At 43.7% G+C, this 27,000-nt stretch overlaps 1 protein-coding gene across 15 annotated transcripts in view; it reads left to right on the top strand.

Moving 5' to 3' along the window:
- The window catches only part of LOC105017907 (disco-interacting protein 2 homolog C), a 170,203-nt gene that overhangs the window by 103,034 nt on the left and 40,169 nt on the right, over window positions 1-27,000 (top strand). For 13 of the 15 annotated variants that reach the window (XM_020045422.3, XM_020045428.3, XM_020045423.3 and 10 more), the window contains 11 exons: window positions 2,789-2,923; window positions 4,562-4,681; window positions 4,802-4,999; window positions 9,062-9,153; window positions 11,584-11,694; window positions 20,670-20,793; window positions 21,681-21,790; window positions 24,258-24,360; window positions 24,721-24,785; window positions 25,740-25,833; window positions 26,225-26,344. In XM_020045422.3, coding sequence (XP_019900981.1) covers window positions 2,789-2,923; window positions 4,562-4,681; window positions 4,802-4,999; window positions 9,062-9,153; window positions 11,584-11,694; window positions 20,670-20,793; window positions 21,681-21,790; window positions 24,258-24,360; window positions 24,721-24,785; window positions 25,740-25,833; window positions 26,225-26,344 — 1,272 coding nt within the window. The remainder of the gene's footprint in view (window positions 1-2,788; window positions 2,924-4,561; window positions 4,682-4,801; window positions 5,000-9,061; window positions 9,154-11,583; window positions 11,695-20,669; window positions 20,794-21,680; window positions 21,791-24,257; window positions 24,361-24,720; window positions 24,786-25,739; window positions 25,834-26,224; window positions 26,345-27,000) is intronic. The other 2 variants (XM_020045425.3, XM_020045433.3) reach the window with 1 other exon arrangement.

The raw sequence follows: 27,000 nt of genomic DNA, 5'->3' as shown, positions 1-27,000 counted from the left end.
CCTGGTTCCCTAGTGCCCCGGGGAAAAGGTAGAGTACTAAGTAAGTGTCATTTGGGATACGGAGATAGTTGCTCATCAAAAAGCTTTCTAGCCTGCCATGTCAGTCTTTTTGCTCAGCCACTGCTGGACAGGTAGTATGTGCTCCCTCCCATCTTATTTCACTGACGTGCTTATGGTTTGGTTCAGTATCAATGTATGCAAGCCAGTCCGATATCAGTGTATGCAAGCCAATCTGAAATCAATGTATTGAAGCCAATCCAATACCAAATGTATTCAAGCCGATCCAATACCAAATTTATTTAAGCCGATCCAATACCAAATGTATTCAAGCCGATCCAATACCAAATGTATTCAAGCCGATTCAATACCAAATGTATTCAAGCCGATCCAATACCAAATGTATTCAAGCCAATCCGAAATCAATGTATTCAAGCCAATCCGAAATCAATGTATTCAAACCAATCCGATATCAATGTATTCAAGCCAATCCAATACCAGTGTATGCAAGTGGTGTCTGGAGAAAACATTCTGTTATTCCTGCTGGTAGCCAGCTAGCGAAGCACTCAGTCTTCTCAGTCACAGATAAGTATTCTCTATTTCCAACTCTCCGTCTCTATCCCCCGGTCTCTCTCTCCCTCATACTATTCTGAGGGCATTGGAAATATGACATTTATTTATCCTTCATTTAGTTATTTAGCCTTCTCCACAGTTACGCAAGAAGCTACCGGCTTATTCTGACAGCAGTCAGAGGGAGGGAGAGAGGGGGAGACAGAAAACATTGCAGTGATGTCGTCCTTGGTGTGACATTGTAGATGTGAGTCTTGTTTAACCCAGTGGGCTCCGCAGAACTTTGGCATGGCCATAACCTCTCAGAGACACTGGGGGCAGCATTATATCTGCATAGAAAATGACAACCTTTTCCTTTTATAGCGCACCACTTTTAAGCGGAGCCTTATGGGAATAAGTTGCCATTTTGGATGCAGCCAACAAAATGATGAAAGCTAATGACACATTCCAAGTCCTTTAATCTGTAGATGCTTAATGTCTTATTTGGGAAACTCCTGTAGGTTACTGAAAGGAAGTTTTCTCAATTTGATTGTCTATATGATTAGGCTCTCATGCTTCATAAGCCCTGATCAGGTTTTGGGTTAATACTTAAGTATACTGTACATTTTAATTCAGTTCCTGTTTGTTGTTATTTTAAAATATTAATTTCAATTTCCAAGTCTCTTCAAATTCAACAAATTATATTTCTCTTAGTTCAGAGAAAAAAAGGCTCAATTCAATTTACTCATTCCCCAATTAAATATTATTCCTTCTGGAATTCAGGCTCTTAAGACAGCCTTGCTGTACTGAAATATTGAAATACAGGTTGAAATGATTAAAAGCAAAACTGCAGTGAGTTTTAGTTCCAACTCCAACTTAAAGGTGGTGGAAATGTGAATTTAATTCAAGGTGACTCCACGAGTGAGCTGGAGAATGCAATTGGATGGTGAGCGAGCGAGCTAGCTAGCTAGTGTTTGATCAACTTCAGCTTATGTATGGTCGTCAACAGGGGAGTTCGCGAAAAGCTGAGGTTGAAATAGAGTATTAGGAGTGTAAAGAAAGACTGTAAGGGCCCTCATTGAAATTCCAGGGGGTTTCCTCCTCCCTATGGTGTCTGGAATGATATTACACGCTCATCCACTTCAATCAGTGCAAATATAACAAAGAGAGGAAAACGCTGGATGCTTTTTGACACTGTCCAGACTGTATGGCAGAGAAAATGCACAGCATGATTAGACTTTCCAAAAACATCTGGCACTTAAAAGAATCTGCAATTCAAGTCAATCAGCGAGAGAAAATGGAAGTAGAGAGATTTTCTTTCCCAGTGCAGTGTGGACGTCACGCGTGGAGAGACGTGGGAGGGGCACGGAAATAGCAACAGTTATTTCATGTGAACGTTTTTGGAAGTTTATGTTATAGCCAGATTGAAGTGGCAGATTTCTATGGAGGTCCACCTCTTCTGCTTCTCCAGAACTGACCTTAAAATGGCCAATCTAGGATTGCTAATATAAATACTGGCTAGCTCAAATATAGAACTTGTAAATGCCTCATTATTAGAAACCTGGTGACATTTTCTTACCTCATCTGATCTCAAAGTATAAGCTTGTTTTGGATCGCTGTCTTCTTTTCAAACACCTTGAATCCGTTTGGAAACAGAGGGGGTTCAGAGCAAACCTGGCTGGTGCGCTCCCTGAATGCAAGTGGGCTGACATGAAACACTGGCTGTGATATCATAACAAGTCTACTGAAAATGACAGGGGTCTGTGGAAATACCAAGACAAACACAACATACCGAACAGTCTTCCTCCTCAGGTCAGCATTTATAGAACTCTGTCTGCCGTTCACTTTGGGACACCGGTTTGCCTGCCCTCCACCCCTGTCCTAAATAACCCTTCTTGCCGCCTGTATGTCTGTGTTTGCTGTATGCCCTTTGACCCTTGCCCTTACCTCAAGTCCTGGTGTCACAAATGACACCCTACTCCCTATTTTTGGGCTGCTTTCAATGAGAGCATTATGGTAGTGGTAAGCAGAGGAATTGTTAATAATCGCTAATCCTACAGGCCCTCGTCAGAAATAGTGCACTATGAAGGGAATAGGGTGCCATTTGGGTACCAGCTCTCCGCCCCCTCCTGTGACCCTGTTACTGGTTAAGCTGTGGCTTCCTCAGGCCTGCTGGGGGCCGTATGGGGAGGGGGGAGTAACAGTGACAGGCTTCCCTCACCTTGCCTCTCCTCACGTCCAGAGAACCACTCTGCCCCTCCAGATGTCACCGGCTACACCAGCGACTCCATCCAGCTGGAGAGACCCCAGGGCTCCACCACGGCGTCCAGGGCTGCGCCCAAGTACGGCAACGCCGAGCTCATGGAGACCGGAGATGGTGAGTCGACGTACTCTGACATCTGCCTGTCTCTCTGTGGGCTTCTCTCTGTGTGCATCTCTCTGTGTTGGTGTCTCTTTGTTGGTGTCTCTGTGTTCAAATATCTCTGTGTCGGTGTCTCTGTGTGCAAATATCTCTGTGTCGGTGTCTCTGTGTGCAAATATCTGTGTGTGTCTGTCTCTCTATGTCTGTCTCTGTGTGTGTAAATGTCTGTTTGTGTGTGTCTGTGTGTAAATGTCTCTGTGTGTGTGTCTCTGTGTCAGTCTCTCTGTGTATGTGTCTGTGTAAATATCTGTGTGTGTTTGGGTTGTCTGTTTGTCGCTGTGTGTGGTTGTCTTTGTCTCTCGGTCTGTTTCTATGTGTGTGAGACTGTACCTACTCTGTGACTTAGTTTTCCGCTCGTCTTTCTTGTCAGTGACAGCTGTGTAGTACATGTTTGTATGCACTTCCAATCCTCTGTTTTGAAATGTTTATGTCAAGGTGTCAAGTCAGTTTGTGTTTGATGAAAGCACTTGTTAAGGAGAAAAGCGAGTCCAATTGAGCGCTAATGCTTAATGCTTTACATACTGTTTGTTATCATTCAATTCTGTGAGTGAAAGCTCTTTTCTTCATCACCATTTGATTTATTATGTTTGGCTTCACTTTACTTTTCACGAAGATCATGACATACCCCAGAAATGACTTTAATAGGAGTCGTGAAATTCAACTGAAACTCTCCTTTCCACACAAGCGTGTCGCTCGCTTTCCGGGTTCTTTGAGCACATAACCTTTGATGGCTCCTTTTCGGAAGCACATCTGAGGTTTCACAAAACTCTCACTAGTGGAAGAGAATTCATCTGATGCCGAAAACGCCGACCCAAAATGGATTGTGACATTGGTTCTGAAGGAGCGCCTGTGAGATGATTGAGAACACCATTGCGTCTCTGCGCTATTTTAATTTGTTGCTCCCGAGGCACGCCGCCTCACCCTGTTCGTCAGATGCCTCAATCAATGGTGCTGAGGAATAGACTTGTTGAGCATAGTGTCGACAGTCTGCTCGATAGATGAAGTGCCAAGCTTCACAGATGGTGCTTACCGTGTTACGCTGCTCTGGGAGGCTTGGCGAAGACTAATACGCCCTTCTCAACATCAGTATCCATGGTCACACGTGATCTCAAGCCTATTGGTTATTATGAGCTTTTATGGGTTGTTTGCTCTTACAACGTTTCGTGTTGTCTCTGTCATATGTGTATTGATTTGGCGGCATGTTCGTCTCTATCGCTTTCTGCCCGTAGTGGAACTTGCTGCGTCGGTGCTGTTACCGACAGTATGGGTGTCGATTAAGATGTGTAGGACGGACTCGTGCAGTCCGTCTCTCCGTCTTGGTGGAAGGCTGAGTGCTTCGGGCCGACTTGTTATTGGATCAGGACGGCCATTTCATTGTCATCGGAAATGGGGTTTTGGACACAGTCGGCTCCGCTGCGTGCCGTGGGGAGGACACTTTGCATTTTGCCCACTGAAGTGTGGGCTGTCTTCTCTCGGAATTCCCTTAAGTGACAAGACTTGCCGTGCCCTTGCCAGACCAAATGGACCGTGTTTCCCATGTGGTACGACGGCGTCTCAGTGTGTATACTGATCTGCGTGTGTTCACCCCGACAGGCGTTCCAGTAGGGGGCAGAGTGTCAGCCAAGATCCAGCAGCTGGTAAACACGTTGAAGAGGCCCAAACGGCCACCTTTAAGAGAATTCTTTGTGGACGACTTCGAAGAGCTCCTGGAGGGTATTTTCTTTTCTCTTTTTGATTATGTTTCAGTTTTTGTTATGTATCCCATTCATTATTACATTTATTAAAAACGAAATCGTATTTGTTGTTGCAATGTAAAATGTTGTGCCGCTCCAGTCCAACAGCCGGACCCCAACCAGCCTAAAGCGGAGGGGGCTCAGATGCTGGCCATGAGGGGGGAGCAGTTAGGGGTGGTCACTAACTGGCCCCCGTCGCTGGAGGCCGCGCTGCAGAGGTGGGGCACCATATCTCCCAAAGCCCCTTGCCTTACCACTATGGACACCAACGGAAAACCACTGTACATTTTAACCTACGGTAAGGACGTGAGTGTCTGAGCAATAAGGAATACAGGGCTGTTGTGTATCCATAATATACCACAGCTAAGGGCCAAATACAGCCATTAACCATGGTATATAAGCCATGTACCACAAGCCCACGAGGTGCATTATTCCTGTTATAAACCGCTTACCAACACAGTTAGAGCAGTATAAAGTGATGTGATGCCATATGATTATGATTTAATATACCACATCAATCAGCCAGTCAGAATGCAGTGCCTGACCCTGCAGTTTATTTACATATTTAATTACAATGACTGTGATGTATGGATGTTTTACCTATCTTTTTTTAATGTAGTGATTATAAGTCACTACGGAGTAAAGTGTTTTAAAATGACTAGAATAGAAAATATGCTCTCGTCATAAGGCTTGACTATACAGAATATGTTGAAACATCAGACAAGCCACCAAATACAAAGTTGTATAAATCAGTGTGCTTTCAAACGGTGAGGATGGTGTTCTGTCCTTTCTGGCTAAGCTGTAGCATTCACTGCTTATGCTAACATGACGCTGCCATTCAGGGCTGTTTAGTCATTATGCTTTGAAACAAGGAAGCTTAGATGTTAATGACCCACTAAGAGACACATCAGAGCTCTGATTGATTCAATGCTTGACTTCCAAATGGGGCCCTATTCTCTATATAGTGAACCCTACCCTGGATAAAAGTAGTGCACTGTGAAGGGAATAAGGTGCCATTTGGGAGACAGGTCACACCCATGCTACGGTGGAGGCCTTGTGCTCTACCTGATTATGATCGGTTTAAGGGGTTAGGTTTGGGCTTATGGTTAGGGTTATGGTTAGGAGTTACGGTTCAGTTTTGGCATAAAAGTTTGGTTATTGAGGTTAAGGAAAAGTTTATGCATTCCACTGGCAGGACCAGTCAGTCATTTCTGATTTCTAAAGCTGTTCAGTGCAATATTATGTCGCTCACTCAGAGGTTTGTGAGTGGATTGTAATGCATTGAAATGTGAAATGTTCAGTCCACTCTTGTCAATATGTCAGGGATCCTATACAGCGTTGACTTAGAATACGCCTCAACGCCTTCTGCATCGCAACACTATGAAATGAGACACTTGATTTAGCCTATTCCCTCTGCTGTCTTCCATTCAAGTTATTCTTCCCTTGAGACCCAGCTCCAAAAAATAGTTTCAGGTCGGTGGGGGACTTGATTTGGAGAGAAAGGCTCTGTCTCAGTAGGCTGGCCCTTATGAATTTTGAACTGGTTTGGGGGGGGTCTGAAATGACAACTTAACAACTATGCAGTGCTCTACTTTTCACCAAAGCCCAGTCAGGAGTAGTGCACTACATGGGGAACAGGGTGGTGTTTGGAGGGTAACGTGGAGGTTTCTGGAAACACGTCTCTGAGCCGCTTACTGATTCATGGAGACTTGACTGGTAGACGGCCAGCAATCCCCAAAATAATTAACAGACAGCTTCCCAAATGTCACCCTGTTCTCTACATGGGGTGCATTCTGGGACTCGGTTACAATTCCCCAGTCTGTGAGCACCGAGTACATCCAGAACCAGAGCCCACTGGGGCCCATGGAGCATCCCTGGGTACATATTGATTTGTAGAGTAAGGTGGCTGATAGGATGGTGCTCAACAGACTGTGAAATATCTGCAGCCAGCCTTGCCTTGTGTCTGGAGCCCACCGTCGAGGCTTTCTGGGAGGGAAGACCCTGACGGCTGTTCGGGGTAGAAGTGAGCCACCGCCCCCCCACCCGCGTCATGTGAACGACTCCCTTTTTCCAGTGTGCGGTGTTGAATCTTAATCTGACTCCCTGAGGTGTAACCTCGAGTGAATATCTCTTTCGCGTTGCCTCTTCTCTCTCTCTATTCATCTGTTCCCTTGGTGTGTGTATCTCTTTCTCTAGCTGTCTCTCTCTACCCAGTCTTTCCTTCTCTCTTTGTTGTGCCAACTGTCTGTCTGCCTCTCCTTCTCGTTCATTCTTATGGTGTCTCTGCTGTATGATGACTCATGACAAGGTCAAAGACATCTTCCTTGTAATGTCTGCACTTTACTTCATAGCGTAACACAAATTGGATTAATTGTCCGTATGATTTCTTCTGTGGCCCAAAAAAGTTATTGAGCAGATATCTTTTATTGCGTTAATTTATCATCAGAAATTTGCTCGCTAAATGCCCACACTTCATAGTAGCTAAACTTGGGAAATGTAGTAGTCAATAATTTTTCCATCCTCTTTTAGAAGTGGTATCACATTAAAATGCATGAAAAATAAATCAGTAAGATTAGGATCATTTAATTTAATGATGGGCCGACTAGAAATGGCCAGTTCAGCACAGCACCATTACTTTCTGATACTTGAGAAATTAAGATAAAAAGGATGCTTCCCACATTGTATCGTATTCCCTATAAAGTGCATAAATGTTGACACCAACCCTTTAGGCCTATCATTAAGTCCACTAAATAATGTAAACAGTGTCATAAAGTTCTGTGTAATTCCGGTATAAAATGAGTGAATGATGTCTGCTTCGTTAGGCTATCATGAAGACATTTCCAAAGATTATTTAACATTTGTTCACTGTGTTGTGTGTTTGTTTAAAGATAAGGACTATGCCTAAGTCATTATGGACTTATGGAATAATTCTGGTCAAAATAAGTAATTTTTTATGTTTACTTTAAAAGCATAGCTTGTTAATAATTTTTTGGTAAATAAAAATGGTTTGCCTGCCTACTTTTTCACATGACTCTAGGTGTTACCCCCAACATGTTTTGCTACCTCAAAAGCTTTGTCGGGTTGACCGAAGTGTTAAAATTCAATGCTGTTTGATAATTAATATTGTTTATTGCCCAGCCCTAATGTTATCACTGACTAAGTCTGTCTTCAATGCAAAGCCAATCAGACAGTGAGAGTCAATCCACCACTTTGTTATCGCCAAGGTCCCCCAAAGACTTTCCTCAGATTTATTTCCTTTGAAGTTGTTCAAGGCCTTTGTTTGAGCAGGGTTTTATTCATAAGACACCAAACATAAAAAGAAGCCAGCCTAGGAGCTGCTGTCTTAATGTGTCCAATAACAAACACTAATTTTCCTTTTTTACTGAAAAATGGTGTTATTCTGCGCTCTGATAAATTCAACCATGGCGTGTTGATTAGTCACTGATAGAAGTTCAAGCACAAATTCTTTGTTGTCATTTTCCCCCACTTCAAGTTCATTCCCAGAGGGGTCCCCCAGCCTTCCCCCTCCCTCCCTCCCTCCCTCCCACCCCCCGCCCCAAGTCATTAATTCTGATGTTAATCAAAAGACTCATTCGGAGTACAGAACAACACACCATTAGAGGAGATTGATCATGCATAATATGTGCGTCTGTCATGTTGAATCAGACGCAACGCTGCCATCAGTCAACCCACAACGCGTCATTCACAGCGCAACACTAAATGGGTAATTTTTCTTTTTCAATGAAACACCTATCCAGAAAGGTTTCACTCACCTGGCGGCAAAAATAAACTTTTTGGTCAGTTCTTAGAACTGTTAAATTACCCTTTTATTCCGTTGAAAATTTCGAATTAACCTCATCTTGAGACGTGGTAGAAAATAATTGCCATACAATCCGACCAGACATAGGTACTTAAAAATGCAGTCTGGGATATTTATAGATATTTTTTTTTATTTAAAATTTTGGGCTGGATATGTTGTTTATATTTGAATAATCTATGTGTAGAATCACTGCCTTACCTCAGTCAGCCATACATTCCAAGTTTGAAAGCAAGTGGTTTTGATGACATGGGGGCACTAATAAGCAAATACACGACGCACACAATCTTCAGGACCCATTTGGGCTTGACAGTACCACTGTTACAACCAGTGGTCCTCGTTCATTTGTCTTTCTACTTTTCTATCCTGACCTACTTTGGTGGCATACTATATATCTTTTTATTTCCAATTGCTTCTCTTTGATGTGCTTTTCTCTTTTTATTAAAATTGTTTTCTGATTTTATGTCTTATAAATCTTAATTCTGGATCCATGGCCACTGAATCAGTTTAATATCCAGTTTGTTTTTTGATGGACCCCTGCAGGAAAACTGTGGACACGGAGTATAAAGGTGGCCTATAACATCCTTCACAAGCTGGGGACCAAGCAGGAACCCATGGTCAGACCTGGAGACCGGGTGAGTCAGTAAAGGAATGGGGGGGGACCAAGGGAGACAGAGTGAATGGGTGAATGTGGAAGATGGGAACAGTTGAGGGGTTAGTCGTTCAGTCTAGATTAGCCTTTTAGACTAGACTAGCCATTTAGTCTAGATTAGCCTTTTAGTCTAGATTAGCCTTTTAGACTAGACTAGCCGTTTAGTCTAGATTAGCGCTTATTGTTTTCCTCCAGTGCAAAACATAAAATGTTTCACCTTGATGGCTTGGGGGATTCGAACCAACCCCCCTTTGGGTTACTGGCCCGACTCTCTTGCCACTAGGCTACTTGCCTCCCCTCTAAGGGCTAGACAAAGGAAGAAGAGGCTCTGTGACACCTATCCGTGAGTTCCAGCCCCTGTGCCTTTGTGAGCAATAGGTTCTTACCTAGCAGATAGAAGCCTCATGTCCACTTCTGATTCTGAAGACCAGCCAGAAGACTAATCTGTCTTCAGGACCAGTGAGGACTTCCATAGTTCTTTTGGGGATAGCCACTTCCAATGTGACAGTTCTTCCATGATTATTTTAGCAGACACTATTATCCAGAGCAGTTTATATTATTGAGTGAATATTTGAATATATATGATATCCTTATTCTAGCTGGTTCTGTATGGGCACCATGATTGAGCTACACAGGACTCAATGTGAGTTTTGTTGTTTTAGAGTTGCTGTACACCTCAGGTTCTTGTTTCACTCGTGTTTCCCCATTAACTAGAGAGGAGTTAAATTACTGTAAAGTATACCCACACCTCCAAACATAGACACATCTTTGTGTTTGTAGACTCACACGCACAAAAAAACACTTTGATGAGTTTGTTGACTAGACGTGTCATAAAAACTGTTTACTGAAGCCTGTAACAAGTTTCACCAGAGCTGACAGGAGGTTCAGCAGAGATTTGTCACGGCGGACACGGTAACAGCACAGAAATGGAGGCAAATAGCATTTATCTGGTTGACATTGAATGCTCTGAAAACAGATTTTTTTGGCAACCGGAAATTAGAGGTGTTTCTAATCCCGCAAATACTTTAGAGGGAGAAGGTCATTGGTGGGGAATAGGCACTGAAGGCGAGTGCGGTGAAGTTCAACAACTACCTGTTGCTTGCACAACTTTTAAATGCTGATAAGGTTGCCTGCTTTAGCGGACGGTAACCTGATCCTGTTGAACGTAACCTGGCCAGCGCATTGTCTCAAAGCGCCTCTGCTCTAACATATCGCTCTATGTTTGGGTAGAAAGGCATAGGTCTTTGGTCAAAGCTATTCTCTAAGTGGGGAGGGGGGGGGTGTCAGATACAAACAATGTAGTCATTTGATGCTGTGTCCCATAAAGTCAGGTGCCCTCTGGGTGATCCCCAGATGCTGTCGAATCAGAGCTGCTGTACATGGCCATTAACATCACTTAAAACTACATTTACTGTTATCACACACACAAACACACACACACACGTTATTACTCTGGCATTCAACCCAGTACCCATCTGATCCAACATGCAACAGTACCAGATAACACCATTAGTGGAAGCATTAAGCACGCTCTATCCACTCTCCGCGAACAGAGGACATAGCACAGATGCACATTGGCCACCGCAATCTAGGAGACTGTGCTGAGAAGGATTGTTAGTGTTGTTACAATGATGTGCGGTTCATCTGTAAGGTTTCCAGTGAACTGTACTGGTCTGCTCCCCTCTGTTGTTGCTCGCCAGAGCTGAGAGAGCTGGATTAGGCAGATGAAAGTGTCTGGAGGAGATAGCATCAGCTGTTATCTGTGAGAGAGAGATGGGTTGGAGCGAGAGCGCAGTGAGAAGTCTCAATCTACCGATCCGATAAGGCTGCCTGCCTCACTCAATCACCCCCCTTCTGAAGAAAAACGTGTCCCAAATGGCACTGTATTCCCTGTGTAGTAGACTGCTTGTGACCAGCACCCATTGGGAGGTTTCTGGAGAACTTCATTCTGTGGCTCACCTGTTCGGGAGAAAAAAAGCCCTCTGTCTGAACGCTATTTAGACGTCGCTGATTGTCTGTCACTGGCGTGGCGTCCCTGTTCAGATAGACTGAACGATTTGGACGACTTCGGTGGCTCACTGACATTTTAGCATGTTAATGTCTTTTGGAAGATGTTTGAGGTTTTTTTTCCCCCTGTTTTGTTATCGCCACAACAGTGACCTAACACCTGCCTCTATCACAGTTCATTCAGTGTTTAGATCGAAGACTGGCAGTAATAGTTTTCTACGGGTGCTTTGTCTTTGTCTTCAGACATATGTTTTTTTTCTCCTCGCAAATCTACCTTCTTTTATATCCACATACAGTATATATCGAGCTAACCTTTGAGTAAGGGAGGGCTGCTGTGCGGCCCATATTACTAGGATATAACGCCCAACCTTGGGACTAAGCTTTTGTCTGATGTGTCTGTCAACAGGTGGCTCTTGTCTTTCCCAACAACGACCCGGCTGCCTTTATGGCTGCCTTCTACGGCTGTCTACTGGCCGAAGTTGTCCCTGTGCCAATCGAAGTGCCGCTTACGAGAAAGGTAACACACAAACATAGGTATACGTTTGTCTCCTCTCAGTCATCATCACCACTGCCAGCAGCAGGATAAGAGTGACAGGTTGACCCCCTGTTGTACCGGTCCCAACAGTGTTCTGCATAGGGATTAGGGTGCCCATCAGAATGCAGTTATTGCCGAAATGTTGGTCAAGTAGAGTGAAATCGGTACTGTGAGCATTCGGCGGGTCATAAAACACATTCATTTAACTAGAGCCCTGTGTATTTAGAGCTAAACAGGCAGACAGTCCAGTCACTTCTCCAGAGGCCACGGCAGAGATTTAGAGTTGGCAATGTCTGTTGCCAAGGTGTACATCAGAAAAACTGGTTAATTACGCGCCAATAAACCTATCTTGTAAAACTTATTTTATCTAGGAGTATAAATCTACGCATTGAATGTTGAAATATATGTTAAAAAGACTGTGGCTCCCTGAATGGTGTGGTCCTTTATTATAAGGCAGCTCACGTCCTAGTGTGACTCAGCCCGGCTGCTGTAACCTGACCAGATCTAGTTTGGTTGTTCAGTTGGAGGATCAAAGCACCTAATCCGGCCAGGCAGTGGGGAGGAGGTCTGGGGGAGGACTTCCAGCCAGATAGAGGTCAGCACTCCATTCATCTGTGCTACACTACAGTGACAGGTCATAGTTTGTCCCAAATGGCTCTATGTAAACATAGTGCACTCAATTTGAACAGGGCCTTTCACCATATTCCCTATCAAAGGTATTAGGACCCTTTTGTTTGGTTCCTTAGAGAAACGCATTTGGCAGTGATTACAGTTTTGAGTGTTCTTATATATGCCCCTACCAGCTTTGCACCTCTGGATTTGGGTAGGTTCTCCCATTCCTCCTAGTAGTTCCTACGAAGCTCTCTGATTTTATAGTGAACATTAACTGCTTTCTTCAGGTCTGCCTATAAATGTCCATTAGGGTTTAAATCTGGGCTTTAGCTGGGTCTGGATCAGGTTTTCTTTATGGACCTCTCCCAGTCCCTTTTGATGAGAAGCATTCCCCAAAACATGATGCTCCCACCATCCTGCTTCCCCGTAGGGATGGTATTGACCAGGTGGTAACTTTTCTTCGCCTGACATAGCCCTGACATAGCCTTGAGATAGCATTCAGGCCCAATAGTTCGATCTTGGTTTCATCAGACCAAAATAATTGTTTTCCTCATGCTCTGAGTCATTCATGTGGCATGTCATATGCCTTTTACTCAGGTGTGATGTCCGTCTAGCCATTCTACCATGAAGACGTCTGGGGGGTCTGTGGAGAGTTCCTTGACCTTCATGTCTTAGAGTAATGATGGACTGTTGTTTCTGTTTGCTTATTTGATCTCTTCTTGCAATAATATGGACTACTACAGTATGGGCATAATGATGGTCTTCTGTATACCAACCCCAGCTTGTCACAACACAACTGATTCACATAAACATTATAAGAAGGAAGGACATTCCTGGTTGAGAAAAGACAGTGTGTAGACTTGTCATCAAGGCAAATGGTTGCTACAAAATGAAATGTATTTTGTTTGGTCGCTACAATATTACATAAGTGTCATTTAAGAGTTTTGAAGTCTTCACTATTATTCTTCAATGTGGAGTATATAAAAGAAAAACCATTCAATGAGTAGGTGTGTCCAAATTCACATGATAAATGGAAACCATTGTAATGGAAACCATTTTCCAGCAAGCATTTCTGAGTGTGTTAAGTATTAAACTCAAAATATTTTGTATCTCAGCGAAGTTTACATGGATTGCATTATCCAGTAACCATATAAAAAATGTTTGTCCATAAAGCAATGCACACTGACAAAATTCAAATGCTCATGTTGTTTTATTTCTGCAAATTCTATGAAAAAAAAAGTCAACAATTTACTTTTTAAATGTGTTTTCTCTTTGCCATATGCCATTTCCAACACTATTTTCTTTCCTTCTCCTTCTGTTTCCTTTGGTCATAGTTCTTTGACACCTCATCCAGGTGGACATTCACCCTCTCCTTACTCTCCCTCACTTTTTCCTTATGATCTGCTTTTGGCCCTGAGCATCCCTTTGACTTTCTTCCTTTCCAGGATCTCTCTTTCCTTTCCTTTTTCTCCTGCGTCTCCCTTGCTTTCTGGGCGTTTTTGGTTTTCTTCTGAAAGAGAATGCCAATACTTTGTCACAGTCATCTGAGATATTAATATCACTCCTCCAGCGTGAAGATAATATATTGAATGTGATAGTATGACCCTTAGGTGACATGTGACCTCCTGAACTTTGACTGGTTAAATGGAGTACTGTACCTGTGTCTGCTCTTTCTCTCTGAACCTCAGGACAGTCTACATGTGGTACAGCTGTATGTGTGCATCCTTTCTCTCTGAACCTCAGGACAGTCTACATGTGATACAGCTGTATGTGTGCATCCTTCATCCGCTCCAACATATCTTCTCTATCACCCATCTGTCTTTCTCCTTTTTAATTTTCTCCATTTCACTATTCTTTCTATCCCACTCCTCTGTAAGCACCAACCTGTCCCCTGTAAGCACCAACCTGTCCCCTGTAAGCACCAACCTGTCCCCTGTAAGCACCAACCTGTCCCCTGTAAGCACCAACCTGTCCCCTGTAAGCACCAACCTGTCCCCTGTAAGCACCAACCTGTCCCCTGCAAGCACCAACCTGTCCCCTGTAAGCACCAACCTGTCCCCTGCAAGCACCAACCTGTCCCCTGCAAGCACCAACCTGTCCCCTGCAAGCACCAACCTGTCCCCTGCAAGCACCAACCTGTCCCCTGCAAGCACCAACCTGTCCCCTGCAAGCACCAACCTGTCCCCTGCAAGCACCAACCTGTCCCCTGCAAGCACCAACCTGTCCCCTGCAAGCACCAACCTGTCCCCTGTAAGCACCAACCTGTCCCCTGTAAGCACCAACCTGTCCCCTGTAAGCACCAACCTCTCCCCTGTAAGCACCAACCTAACACATCTCTAACATTTTCATTCTCAGCTAACAGCCTTGTGTTCTCAACTGTAAACTAACGTATGTTCTGCATGTTAAGCTTTTTCTGCATTTTTACCTTTTCTTTTTCTGACACTAAGCTTTTTCTCTGTTTCTTTAGCATATTTCTCTCCCTTTCATTCTCATCCAACATCATTGTGCACTGCACTGTTACCTTCTCTAACTTGGACAAGTACAGTACAGTATGTCCTGTTCCTTCAGCTTAACCATCTTGACATCTATTTTTTTTTTACATCTATACCGTCTGACACACACTTTTTCTCTCTTCCTTAAACACCTCTCTATCCAGACTCCATTTGTTTGCTTTGTTCTTCGATTATGTCCTTAGTTTCCTTTATCTTGCTTAGGTTTTCTATTTGCTTTTTTCTTTCATGCTCTTGTTCCTCCCTCATTTTGTTAACTTTGTTCAACAAGTACCTTCTCTAGTTTCCATCGTTGATGGTCTAACTTGTTACAAGTCTCAATCCCCTTTCTCATTCTCACCAGACACTCCAATTCTCTTTGTCTTTCTTTAAATTGTTCCTCCATATCATTGCCTTTCTTCATTTCCACACTTTCAGTCATCTCTGTCTTCATCTCACTGACCACTGTCTGCTTCAAGAGAGGAGAAATGTTTTGTTTCTTCAATTTATATTTTATAGTTCTTTATAGTTTATAGTTATAGTTCTTTAAACTGTTTCACAATACCTGATATCCAACTTTGTGACCTACTCTCTGGTTAGTTGCTACAATCTAGTAAATGTTTCTTGTGTATTATTCTACTAGTTTCTTGTCTCAATTTATTTAATATGCAAAACAATTCCACATGAATTTCTGACTTACCTGTTCAGTGGATTCAGTCTTTCACATTTTCTATGCAATTTCCAACCAATTACAGAAAGTTGAGTACTATGTGTCCAGAGTCTATCTTCTTTATTTTTATTCTTATGCTTGCAGAGACATTCATTGGCCTTTTAATCAGGAGTTTCTTCCGTCTAGCCACTCTAAATAATGATCTTACCGATGGAGGTATGTGGAGATGGCAGGTTCTCACATGTCAGCAGAGAAACTCTGTAGCTCTGTTACAGGCCGTTGTGTACTTGGTTACCTCCTTGACCAAGGCACTTCAGCCCGCTAACTTAGTTTAGCTGTGTGGCTAGCTGTAGGAAGAGCCTTGATAGTTCCAAACAAGCCCACTGTGCTCAGGGGAGCTTTCACTGCTCTAGTGATTTGTTTATTACCTTCTCCAGGTCTCTGCCTGAAAACAAATCAAGGACTACAGAGGTATCCTTTCTTTACATCATGGCTTGGTTTTTACACTGACATGAACTGGGAAGTGTGGGACTTTAATATACACAAATTTTTGACCAATGACTTGCATTTGCTCTTAAGACATTCCAAGGTTGATCAAACTACACAGGATGCATCTGAGCTCAATCTGGAGCGTCATGGCTAAATGCCTGTTTACTTACACATTAAATATTTTACAAACCCGATTCCAAAAAAGTTGGGACACTGTACAATTGTGAATAAAAACGGAATGCAATGATTTCAATATTGAAGTTTCAAATTTCAAGATTTTATTCAGAATACAACATAGATGACATATCAAATGTTTAAACTAAGACAATGTATCACTTTAAGGGAAAAATAAGTTGATTTTAAATTTCATGGCATCAACATATCTCAAAAAAGTTGGACACTAGGCCATGTTTACCACTGTGTGGCATCCCCTCTTCTTTTTATAACAGACTGCAAACGTCTGGGGACTGATGAGGCAAGATGCTCAAGTTTATGAATAGGAATGTTGTCCCAATCTTGTCTAATACAGGCTTCTAGTTGCTCAACTGGCTTAGGTCTTCTTTGTCCCACCTTCGTCTTTATGATGCGCCAAATGTTTTCTATGGGTGAAAAATCTGGACTGCAGGCTGGCCATTTCAGTACCCGGATCCTTCTTCTATGCAGCCATGACATTGTAATTGATGCAGTATGTGGTCTGGCCTTGTCATGTTGGAAAATGCAAGTTCTTCCCTGAAAGAGATGATGTCTGGATGGGAGCATATGTTGTTCTAGGACTTGGATATAACTGTCAGCATTGATGGTGCCTTTCCAGATGTGTAGGCTGCCCATGCCACACACACTCATGCAACCCCATACCATCAGAGATGCAGGCTTCTGAACTGAGCACTGATAACAACTTGGGTTGTCCTTGTCCTCTTTTTTTTACGGCTTCTTTTTTGACCTATAGAGTTTTAGCCGGCAACGGCGAATGGCACGGTGGATTGTGTTCACCGACAACGTTTTCTGGAAGTATTCCTGAGCCCATGTTGTGATTTCTATTACAGTATCATTCCTGTATGTGATGCAGTGCTGTCTGAGGGCCCGAAGATCACGGGCATCCAGTATGGTTTTCCGGCCTTGACCCTTACTCACAGAGATTGTTCCAGATTCTCTGAATCTTTGGATGATATTATGCACTGTAGATGATGATAACTTCAAACTCTTTGCAATTTTTCTCTGAGAAACTCCTTTCTGATATTGCTCCACTATTATTTGCCACAGCATTGGGGGAATTGGTGGTCCTCTGCCCATCTTGACTTCTGAGAGACACTGCCACTCTGAGAGGCTCTTTTTATACCCAATCATGTTGCCAATTGACATAATAAGTTGCAAATTGGTCCTCCAGCTGTTCCTTATCTGTACATTTAACTTTTCCGGCCTCTTATTGCTACCTGTCCCAACTTTTTTGGAATGTGTAGCTCTCATGAAATTCAAAATGAGCCAATATTTGGCATGACATTACAAAATGTCTCACTTTCAACATTCGATATGTTATCTATATTCTATTGTGAATTAAATATAAGTTTATGAGATTTGTAAATTATTCCATTCCTTTTTTACTCACAATTTGTACAGTGTCCCAACTTTTTTGGAATCGGGTTTGTAGTTTTGAACTTTCAAGAATTTGCCAAAAATGTCTAGAAATATATTTTTGTTCGGTCAATATGTTGTGTGATAAAAAAACACAAAAAAAACACTTATATTACGTCTATTAGACAAAATTGGGAGGAGTGATTTGGGAGCATTGGGCTTTATCAGAAGGGGAGGTTTTCGTTCATGGTGACTAAGATAAGAGATGTTACTGCTGCACTGAGGGGGTATAGCTTGTCTTATTTGGGTCAAAACATAGCTGTACAATTCTCATCCAGTCCAGGGGGCTTACATCAAAGATGCCTCACGCTACAGAAATGGAAGAGCTCTTTGCTGCATTCTCTTTGGACTAGGCTTGCTGTATGCAAACGTCTCTGGAAATGTCTACACAATCACCAGACAGCCACAGTGGCTCTGCACAATCTGGATTCAGATTTGGTCGGAATTTGGTCTGTGAACCGGATGTCACTTACTGATATTTTATCAACAACTACATAATATATCAGCACCCAAATAAAATGCCCCATTTACACAGGATATGTCATGTTGTTTTCTTATCAACAACTACATAGTATATTAGCACCCAAATGAAATGTTGTTGTGTCATGTTGTTTTTATTTAAAAAAATTGTGATATTGGAAGCTACTACGCTAACTACTCGCTTCTCAATTCCACTTTGTAAAATGTTGAGTATGCCCAGGTAATATATGGATTATTTTAATATGGACTATTGAACAGGACTTTGGAGTTTTACTGGAACTGAAATCAGAATCCGATACTAAAATATACTGCTGTCGTCATCACACTCCAGCATGAATTTATTAGCTTTCCCTATAAATCAGGTGTAATGAAATCTGTCCTTCCAAGCCAGGTCCTCCATTTTATCACTGCAAACCTCTAATCAGGGACTTATCTAGACCTGGGACACCAGGTTGGTGGAATTTATGATGAGGTAGAACAGAAGGCTAAGTCCCAGATTAGGAGGCTCCTTCCCCGGGAGCTCCTTCCCCGGGGGCTCCTTCCCCAGGAACTCCTTCTCCGGGCGTTCCTTCCCTGCCACAGGCTGCAGATACATCAAATTGCCTTCTGGGTAGATTATCATATTCTATCAAAATGTTTGCCTAATTTCTGAGATTTTAATTTGTAGTTGAGCTTTTTTCTTGTTTGATGCTAAGCCGTTCCACATAAGAGTTTCTATTGTAGAAAAAAAACTGAGTTCAGTGATTAGCAGGTGCTGTATGTATTTGTAGTGGAAGCATGACCTTTATTGTCTAGTTATACAGGTAACAGTTTGCAGATTTTAGTATATGAAATTGCACGATAAGGCTCTGAGATCTATAAATCAGACTGACATTAGCTCCTGTTTATAACAACAGCAAACAAAGATGTTTGTTTGTGTGGGTGAACATCCCTTAAAAGGTTTGAATAATACTACAACGTAAAGTAACATTGGCGTCTTTACATGGATGTCTTTACATTGATGTTATCTGTACATTGTGACTTGGCTGGCGTTTGATGTTTGTTCTGCCTCCAGCGTTCGCCGTCACGCTCTCTACATCAGTCAAGGGAGTGCACTCACAACAATTCAGAACAGAAGGGGGAACTCAAGTGAAGGAACATTACCAGTTGCGGTGTAACCAGCCCCCCGCACCCACACACACCCCCCGTCACACCTCACCGCCTCTCCCATCATGCTTACTCATACACATTTCCAAAGCCTTCTTTTCTGAGTTATCTATCTCTCTAAGTTTCTCTCTGCACTTGTCTCTTCTCTCTCTTAGCTTCTCTCTCTCTCTCTCTGTCTCTCTGAATTTATCTTCTGTCTTTTCTCCCTCTTCACTCTCCCTCCCTCCGTTTGTCTCCCAACATCCCAGTTCAATTACTGTTTCTGCTGATTCAGGTTCACCTGGTCCAGACAGGCTGGGCCCATGGGCTGAAAGACAGACAGGCTGGGCTGTGGGCTGAAAGACAGACAGGCTGGGCTGTGGGCTGAAAGACAGACAGGCTGGGCCCATGGGCTGAGAGACAGACAGACAGGCTGGGCCCGTGGGCTGAGAGGCAGACAGGCTGGGCCCGTGGGCTGAGAGGCAGACAGGCTGGGCCCGTGGGATGAGAGGCAGACAGGCTGGGCCCGTGGGCTGAGAGGCAGACAGGCTGGGCCCGTGGGCTGAGAGGCAGACAGGCTGGGCCCGTGGGCTGAGAGGCAGACAGGCTGGGCCCGTGGGCTGAGAGGCAGACAGGCTGGGCCCGTGGGCTGAGAGGCAGACAGGCTGGGCCCGTGGGCTGAAAGACTGACAGGCTGGGCCCGTGGGCTGAGAGGCAGACAGGCTGGGCCCGTGGGCTGAGAGGCAGACAGGCTGGGCCCGTGGGCTGAGAGGCAGACAGGGTGCAGTGCAGAAATGGAGACCCTGCTGGGCCAAAGCAGAACAGGCTGTGATGTCAGAGCTCTGGGCTGGAGGGCCTTCTTTTAATAGTGTTACTATATAATATAGTCGACATGATCCTGAAAGGCAGGGACCGAGGTGTGTCTGTGTGTGTCTGTGTATGTATGTGACTGTAAGTGTGTGTGTGTGTGTGTGTGTGTGTGTGTGTGTGTGAGAGAGAGAGAGAGAGAGAGAGAGAGAGATAGAGAGAACTGGGGAGTTACATCGCAATGTTTATCATTTAAACTAAATATACCCTCTTTACTATTTTCTTCAGAGGTGTGTGTGTGTGTGTGTGTGTGTGTGTGTACACATCCGGCCTGGGGTCAGTTCCATTTCAGTTTCATCCCATTTGAATGCTCCACAGTGCTTTTCAATGGGGGAGCATTTGCAAGGAGATTTCACTTTCTGTTCTGAATTGACTGGAATTGAAATAGAGCCCATCCCTGGTGTACAGAACTGTATGCAGTTTGAGGATAATTCATGCTTAATGTACAATACATAAACAAACGCAATACTGTTGTTGATACAGTATACTGAGATTTTCATTATTTCAGATTAGTTTCTCTCTTTCTCTCTCTCTCAATTTCTCGGTCTACCCTAAATCTCTCTCTTAATTGTTTTCACTCTCTTTTTCTTCCCCAGGATGCTGGGAGTCAACAGATTGGTTTTCTGCTGGGAAGCTGTGGAGTGACGGTTGCCTTGACGAGCGATGCCTGCCATAAAGGCCTTCCCAAGAGCCCCACAGGGGAGATTCCACAGTTCAAAGGTCAAAATCAATGTCAGCGCGTGTAGTGCATCAATGCATAAGCTGTCAAATATGATGCCGTGTCAGATTATTTTCATAGCAATAGAATTAGTCGCTACACCCGTCACTGACCCATTGAATTAGATTCCCTTTCTAGGAATTAAATTCTATGGCTGCAGAAACTGCAACTATTGAAAGGAAACACTGATATCGAACAGGCTTTTAGCTTCATGCTCCAAAACAAATGGAGAAATGTATGGAAATGGAATGGCAGACATGCAGGCGGACAGCGTGATGAACTAGGCAGGTTGGCTTCTGAAACCCGGAGATGCTGACAGAGAGAGGGAAACGAAGAAAGCGATGTGGGAGGGGGTAGACTAGCTCGAGTTGATGGAACAGAGAGGAGGAGCGAGACAGATGAGAGAGGGAAAAGAAACAAACTAGAAAGACAGAGAACGGGATGAAAGAGAGCAAGAGCTCATTGTGATTAATGCCTGGTCTTTAGTAATGGCTGTAAAAATAGTCAAGTGATGCCAGACAGTGGATTTAAGGCTATTCCTTTAGCATGGATTGAGAACCTGAGTCAGGGCTAAGCACTGGGCGCGCTGTGGAAACACTGCATTCAGAACCGGGACAAGACCAAGCCTCCAGCCCAAACCTCACCCCACCCCCCTACATTAGTAGAATAGGGTGCCGTTCAGGTTGCAGGCCCAGCCTCATTACGGATGAGTGCTCATCGATCGAGTCAGGATAATTGCATCACATTGAATGGCATATTCGGACTGGCTCTAATGCCTGGACTTCCTGTATACGATGATCTTTTCTCTGGGTCCTAATAACTCTCTTTGATTCGGTCTCTCTCTCTCTCTCTTCCATCCATTCTTCCTCCCACCCAACTATAAATCCAGGCTGGCCAAAACTGCTGTGGTTTGTGACTGAATCAAAGCACTTATCCAAACCCCCCCGAGACTGGTTCCCTCATATCAAGGATGCAAATAACGACACAGCCTATATCGAGGTAGGATGAAGCTTTGTTCTCTTTCAGAGTGCCTTGTGCAATATAATGTAACTGTGTTTCAAGATGTTCCCGACTTGTGCCGAGTCATGGCAGACGACTTTCTAATTAAAGTTCATCGTGGCAGTAATCTCCTGGGGGCACATTCTGTACGATTTCACTTTAACCACTAGTCCCTTTTTTTGTGCATTTATTTCCCATTGTTTTTAAATGGCTACTCTCCTGGGTCTTTTAAATACAAGTCTCTGTCTTGAAAGGCAGTGAGTGATGGGATGGACCGCGGTCTCACTGTAGACATTCTTAGTCATTCGTAATGAAGACAGCAGGTGCTGCTGTTATCGCTTTTACTGCAGTTGGATCTCGCTCAATTTCCTCCACCTCCTATTCCTAGAGTAGCAGCAGGTTGGTATGATCATTTCAGACCTTGTGATTGCCAATCAATATTCTTCACAGGGTGTGATTAATATTGTCTGTCTGGTGATTGGATGTTCACTTGCTTCTCCTGTCGGAGAGACCGAGGCTGAGTTGGGAAGAAGCTTGTCTCAAATGGCACCCTTCATTTTCTAGTGCACCAATTCCCTAGTCAGAAATAGGGTTCTGTAGTAGGGTTTCATTTGAGACAGGTCCGTTGTTTATTCCACTCTTGACAGATTCCAAAATGGCAGAGTCCGTTGTGACCTGTTTTTATACTTTTGGCTCACATAAAGTACTTTCCTACTCAGACCCCCCCCCCCCCCACACACACACACACACACACCCATTCCTTAAGTCTGCACTTTATTCAAACAGACATTTTTACAGGGAATGTGCATGGGCAATGGTTTCAAAGAAATCGCCATGCCACGTCTGAATAGGAAAGCAGCTTCTGCCAAAACCTTCAGACCGATGGTTGTTTTGGTCATACAATACTTGGCACCCATAAGGCTGAGCAGATATCTGGAACAGTATAATCACAAACTTATACAGAGTATGATGGATCTATTTTAACAGCTTTTCTAGTGACGGACTAACTTTTAATATTTTTGTTCCAGTTCCCTGTCTCCTAGCAGAAATCAATGGTGTAATCCATCTAAAAGTCAAGGGCCGTTCTCCCCATTAGTACATTGTGATATAATACACCATGAATAATGAATGTAGCAACCATTCATTTCTGAGTGTCAGGGGTCTCCTAAATCGCACCCAATTCCTGTACATATTTATAATGCACAAATAGGGCACTGTTTAGGAATAGGATGCCATTTTGGAGACAATCAGACAGATAGTAGAACGCTCCGTCTGTTTCCGTCAGTCAGTCAGTCAGTGGATGATTGAGACATCAGTCGGTGTTCAGGTCCTGTGCTCTTCACCTTTTGATCCTGGTCGTTCATCAGGCCACCTACAGAACACAAGCCCAGACACAGGTTCACTTGGAGCTTCTTTACATTATGGGCGAGAGAATAAATTGATAGTTGTCTTGGTTTGTGTGGTTATTTCCAAGCCATTAGAGCTTGTTAACATTACGCAAAACTTTTTGAGAAATACCAAAGTAGACTTGAGGCGCTGCATTGTTGTGTAAACTTGCATATATCCATAGCTAGAGACGCCACCTTCTATATAGCGTGCGCCACATTTTCAAAAGAGCCCCCCCACCCCCCCATTCTGTCGGAGACAGGATCACGTTTCTCTCCAGTGAACACACACATCACTTGATTTGCTGCAGTTGATGGCCACCATCCTGCTTGGTACTTCTCACTGTGTAAATTTGAATGCTATGGAAATTATAAGGCAAACTTAAGATACGTCTATCTAGCGTTTTATCCTCTCTCTCTCATAATGTAAACAAGCTATTAGGCTGCAGCTTATCTCAGATTTACTACTGCGTGTGTCTGCTTCGATGGGCTGGCTCTGTTCTGAGAGACAGGGTGTTACAGCTTGATTAGCACGAGCGGAACACAGAGCGGAATGCAGCCTAGAATGAGCCTGGAATTGTGTGTCAAACGTAAGGAAAATGAAGCAATATTGACAGGATGTGATTAAAGATATTCTGGATAAATTCTCCATATTAGTGACTGATAAATGACCAGATGCTGCATTTAGTGGGGCTGTCTAAGCAGTGTTTTTATTTATTTTTGTTGGTTGACCCATTAATCCCTAAAGTGTTGAGAGCATAGTAACCAGAACACTGTTTCGAATTCCTAAGCCAACAGCGTGAAAAGTTTATTGTGCCCTTGAGCAAGGCACTTCAACTCAAATAGCCCCTGTAAGTCGCTCTGGATAAGAGCGTCTGGGGAAATGACATGTTAACGTTGATCCGTTCAGACATCAGTGGGTGCTTTTAAACTACAGGATGATCCAGTGTGTCTGTAATAATAATAATAATAGACATGGAATGTGTGACACGTCGCTGTATGTTTCGTTAGTACCCCCGTCTCTCCCTCTTTCATCTCTCTCTCTCTGTCGTTCCCCTTCTCCCGCCTCTCCCCTGTGGCAGTATAAGACGTGTAAAGACGGCAGTGTCCTCGGCGTGACAGTGATGAGGATAGCCCTGCTGACTCATTGTCAGGCCCTCACCCAATCCTGTGGATACACTGAAGGTGGGTCACTTCCAATGCAGCCTACTCCAGCAGTGCCATTTAGTGGCCCTAAGCCAGATTTCTCTTCTAGCGGTCGGGGGCCGATGCGATCACTTGTGTTACTTATGCCTGGAGCCGGCCCCGCACACCGGCCACGTCGCCCTCGCCCGCAAACACCCTTCACCAGTTCTGCGTCCCATAGGACACAGTGCATGCATGAGAAAGATCATTAGTTGGATTCTTGTTCCTTTATAATCGTTCTGTCTTCTTTTTGGCCTGGGCGTCTTTGCTTTGGGCAGTCAGTATTGTGAAGTATGCCCATTTCATATATTTTTTTTGTTGGATTAAACTCTTGTTGTTCTGTTTCTTTTGTCGGTGAAGCTGAGACCATAGTGAATGTATTAGACTTTAAGAAGGATGTTGGACTGTGGCACGGCATTCTCACGGTGAGGACCAACCAGCTGGGCTTTTATCAAACCACACATTTACAAACACAGATATACTCACAGATGTATCAGGGCTTCCGTCAGGACCTTTTTTTTTTTTTCCGGACATTTGACAAGTGTTTCTCCTCGCACACCCGTCTGATCCCATAAGCTTACAGTTAAACACAGAAATCAGTCGGGCTGTGAGAGACTGAGTTCTTTGATTTCACGTGGCGGACTTGGTTTCAACAGCAGCAGGTTGTTAAGCATGTCCGCCTCTGTGGCGGTCTCTGCCTGCTCAAAGTGAGCTACTGCTTTTGCATGGTTACGGTTTTCTCCCTAAGACACGATCTTGAGGCCGTTTATATTCGGTTTTGGAGAGATTTATAGTGTGCAAGGCAATCTTTACCAATTTAGGAGGACTTTGCAAGCAGTTTGGATGTAAAAAAAACTTGGCAATAATTTGATCAGCTTTTCATATATTTTTTTTAATCTTCCAAAACGGAAGCCTTGATATGTACATATTAGGCATACACAAGCTTATGCACCAGCTCTGGGCTTGATTCCTCATTAAAGATCATATTTTACACTGCTAAGTTTTTTTTTTAGCTCTGTCTTGAAATGGTAATTATATTATCAGCAGCTTTTATACCACTGTCACTAAATTAGTTCTCTCAAATCCAATTAAAAGCAACAGTGAATCTGCTCTAATGTGTAGCCCCAGGGACTTCAGTCTCACCGTTCCGTTAGTCCAACAACGACTGCGTCCCAAATGGCTTCCTGTGCCTCCCCATAGGGTTCTGCTCAACATAGGGCACCTTGAAGGCAATAGGGCGCCATTTTGGATTTATCCAGTAATTTATCAGTGTTTTAACCGGCCAGAGCTCAGAGTTTTTTTTTGTTTGTTGTTGGCCCCATTATAACCCTGATCACTATCCCTGTTGGATGAATCTGACTAAGTGGTCTCCGTTTCAGAGCGTGATGAACATGATGCATATTATCAGCATACCGTACTCCCTGATGAAGGTCAACCCGCTGTCCTGGATCCAGAAAGTGTGCCAGTACAAAGGTCCGGATTCACCACTCATTGTCCACCTGACTTACGTTGAAACGTTTGACGAACAGGGTTTAGCTGCAGCAAAAATCACGTTTGTCTCAATTATAAGTAGAATGTGATATCACTTAATACTAGGATGACAACCAATCGCAAATTGCCTTTTTGTCATATTTATTTAGAATTTTGTTCTTTGTGTCAGCTGTCCCTAACTCCTCCTACTGTCTATCCACAACTCCTCCCATTGTCTCTAACTCCTCCTACTCTGTCCCAAACACCTACTGTCTGTCCCTAACTACTGTCTGCCCCTAACTCCTCCTACTGTCTGCCCCTAACTCCTCCTACTGTCTGTCCCTAACTCCTCCTACTGTATGTCCCTAACTCCTCCTACTGTCTGCCCCTACAGCGAAAGTGGCGTGTGTGAAGTCCAGGGATATGCACTGGGCCTTGGTGGCCCACCGAGACCAGAGGGACATCAACCTGAGCTCGCTACGCATGCTGGTGGTGGCAGATGGATCCAACCCCTGTAAGAGCACACCTCCTGGGACTGGATACATTCTCTCACTCCTCCTCTACCTGTCTGTCTCTTTCTCTATTCCATTTCTTTCCAAAAGGCCTTATTGACATTAGAAACACTTAACATTGCCAAAGAAAGTGGAAAATTAGATAAAATACAAATAATACGAAATCTGTCTCTTCCTGTCTTACTGGCTGGGTTTCTGTCATCTCTTTTTTTCTCATTCCCTCTCTAGCAGTCCATCTTGTGAACCTACATTGCTCAATGACATCATGACATGTCCCACTGTGTTTCTGTTCACAGCACCCTGGGCCAAAGGACTTTGAAAACATTGTTGTGTTTGTTGTGCTTGCGTCACGACCCGTGTTGACGACACCTTGCCGCAATGGGCCATGTAACCCGAACCCTCAGAGTTCAGTAGAACAAGGCAGTCCCCAAGATAGGGTTGATATGACTCCTAGAACTTGAAGCTGAAGTGGACATTTAACATTCGAGCAACGTGACCAGAAACCAGTCATACACGGTTAAACACTGTATACAACAATATGATTTCTATACCCGTTCTGTGGCAGTTTATGGTCGGGATTTGGGTCTTATAAAATCTCACTTCATCATCTAGTAGTCCCATGATTTTGGCTGTTATTCCAACTAGGGCAAAGGCAGTA

This window comes from Esox lucius, chromosome 3 (genome assembly GCF_011004845.1).
Source record: "Esox lucius isolate fEsoLuc1 chromosome 3, fEsoLuc1.pri, whole genome shotgun sequence".
NCBI classification, from domain to species: Eukaryota; Metazoa; Chordata; class Actinopteri; order Esociformes; family Esocidae; genus Esox; species Esox lucius.
This window is presented reverse-complemented; position numbering and strand designations above follow the sequence as displayed.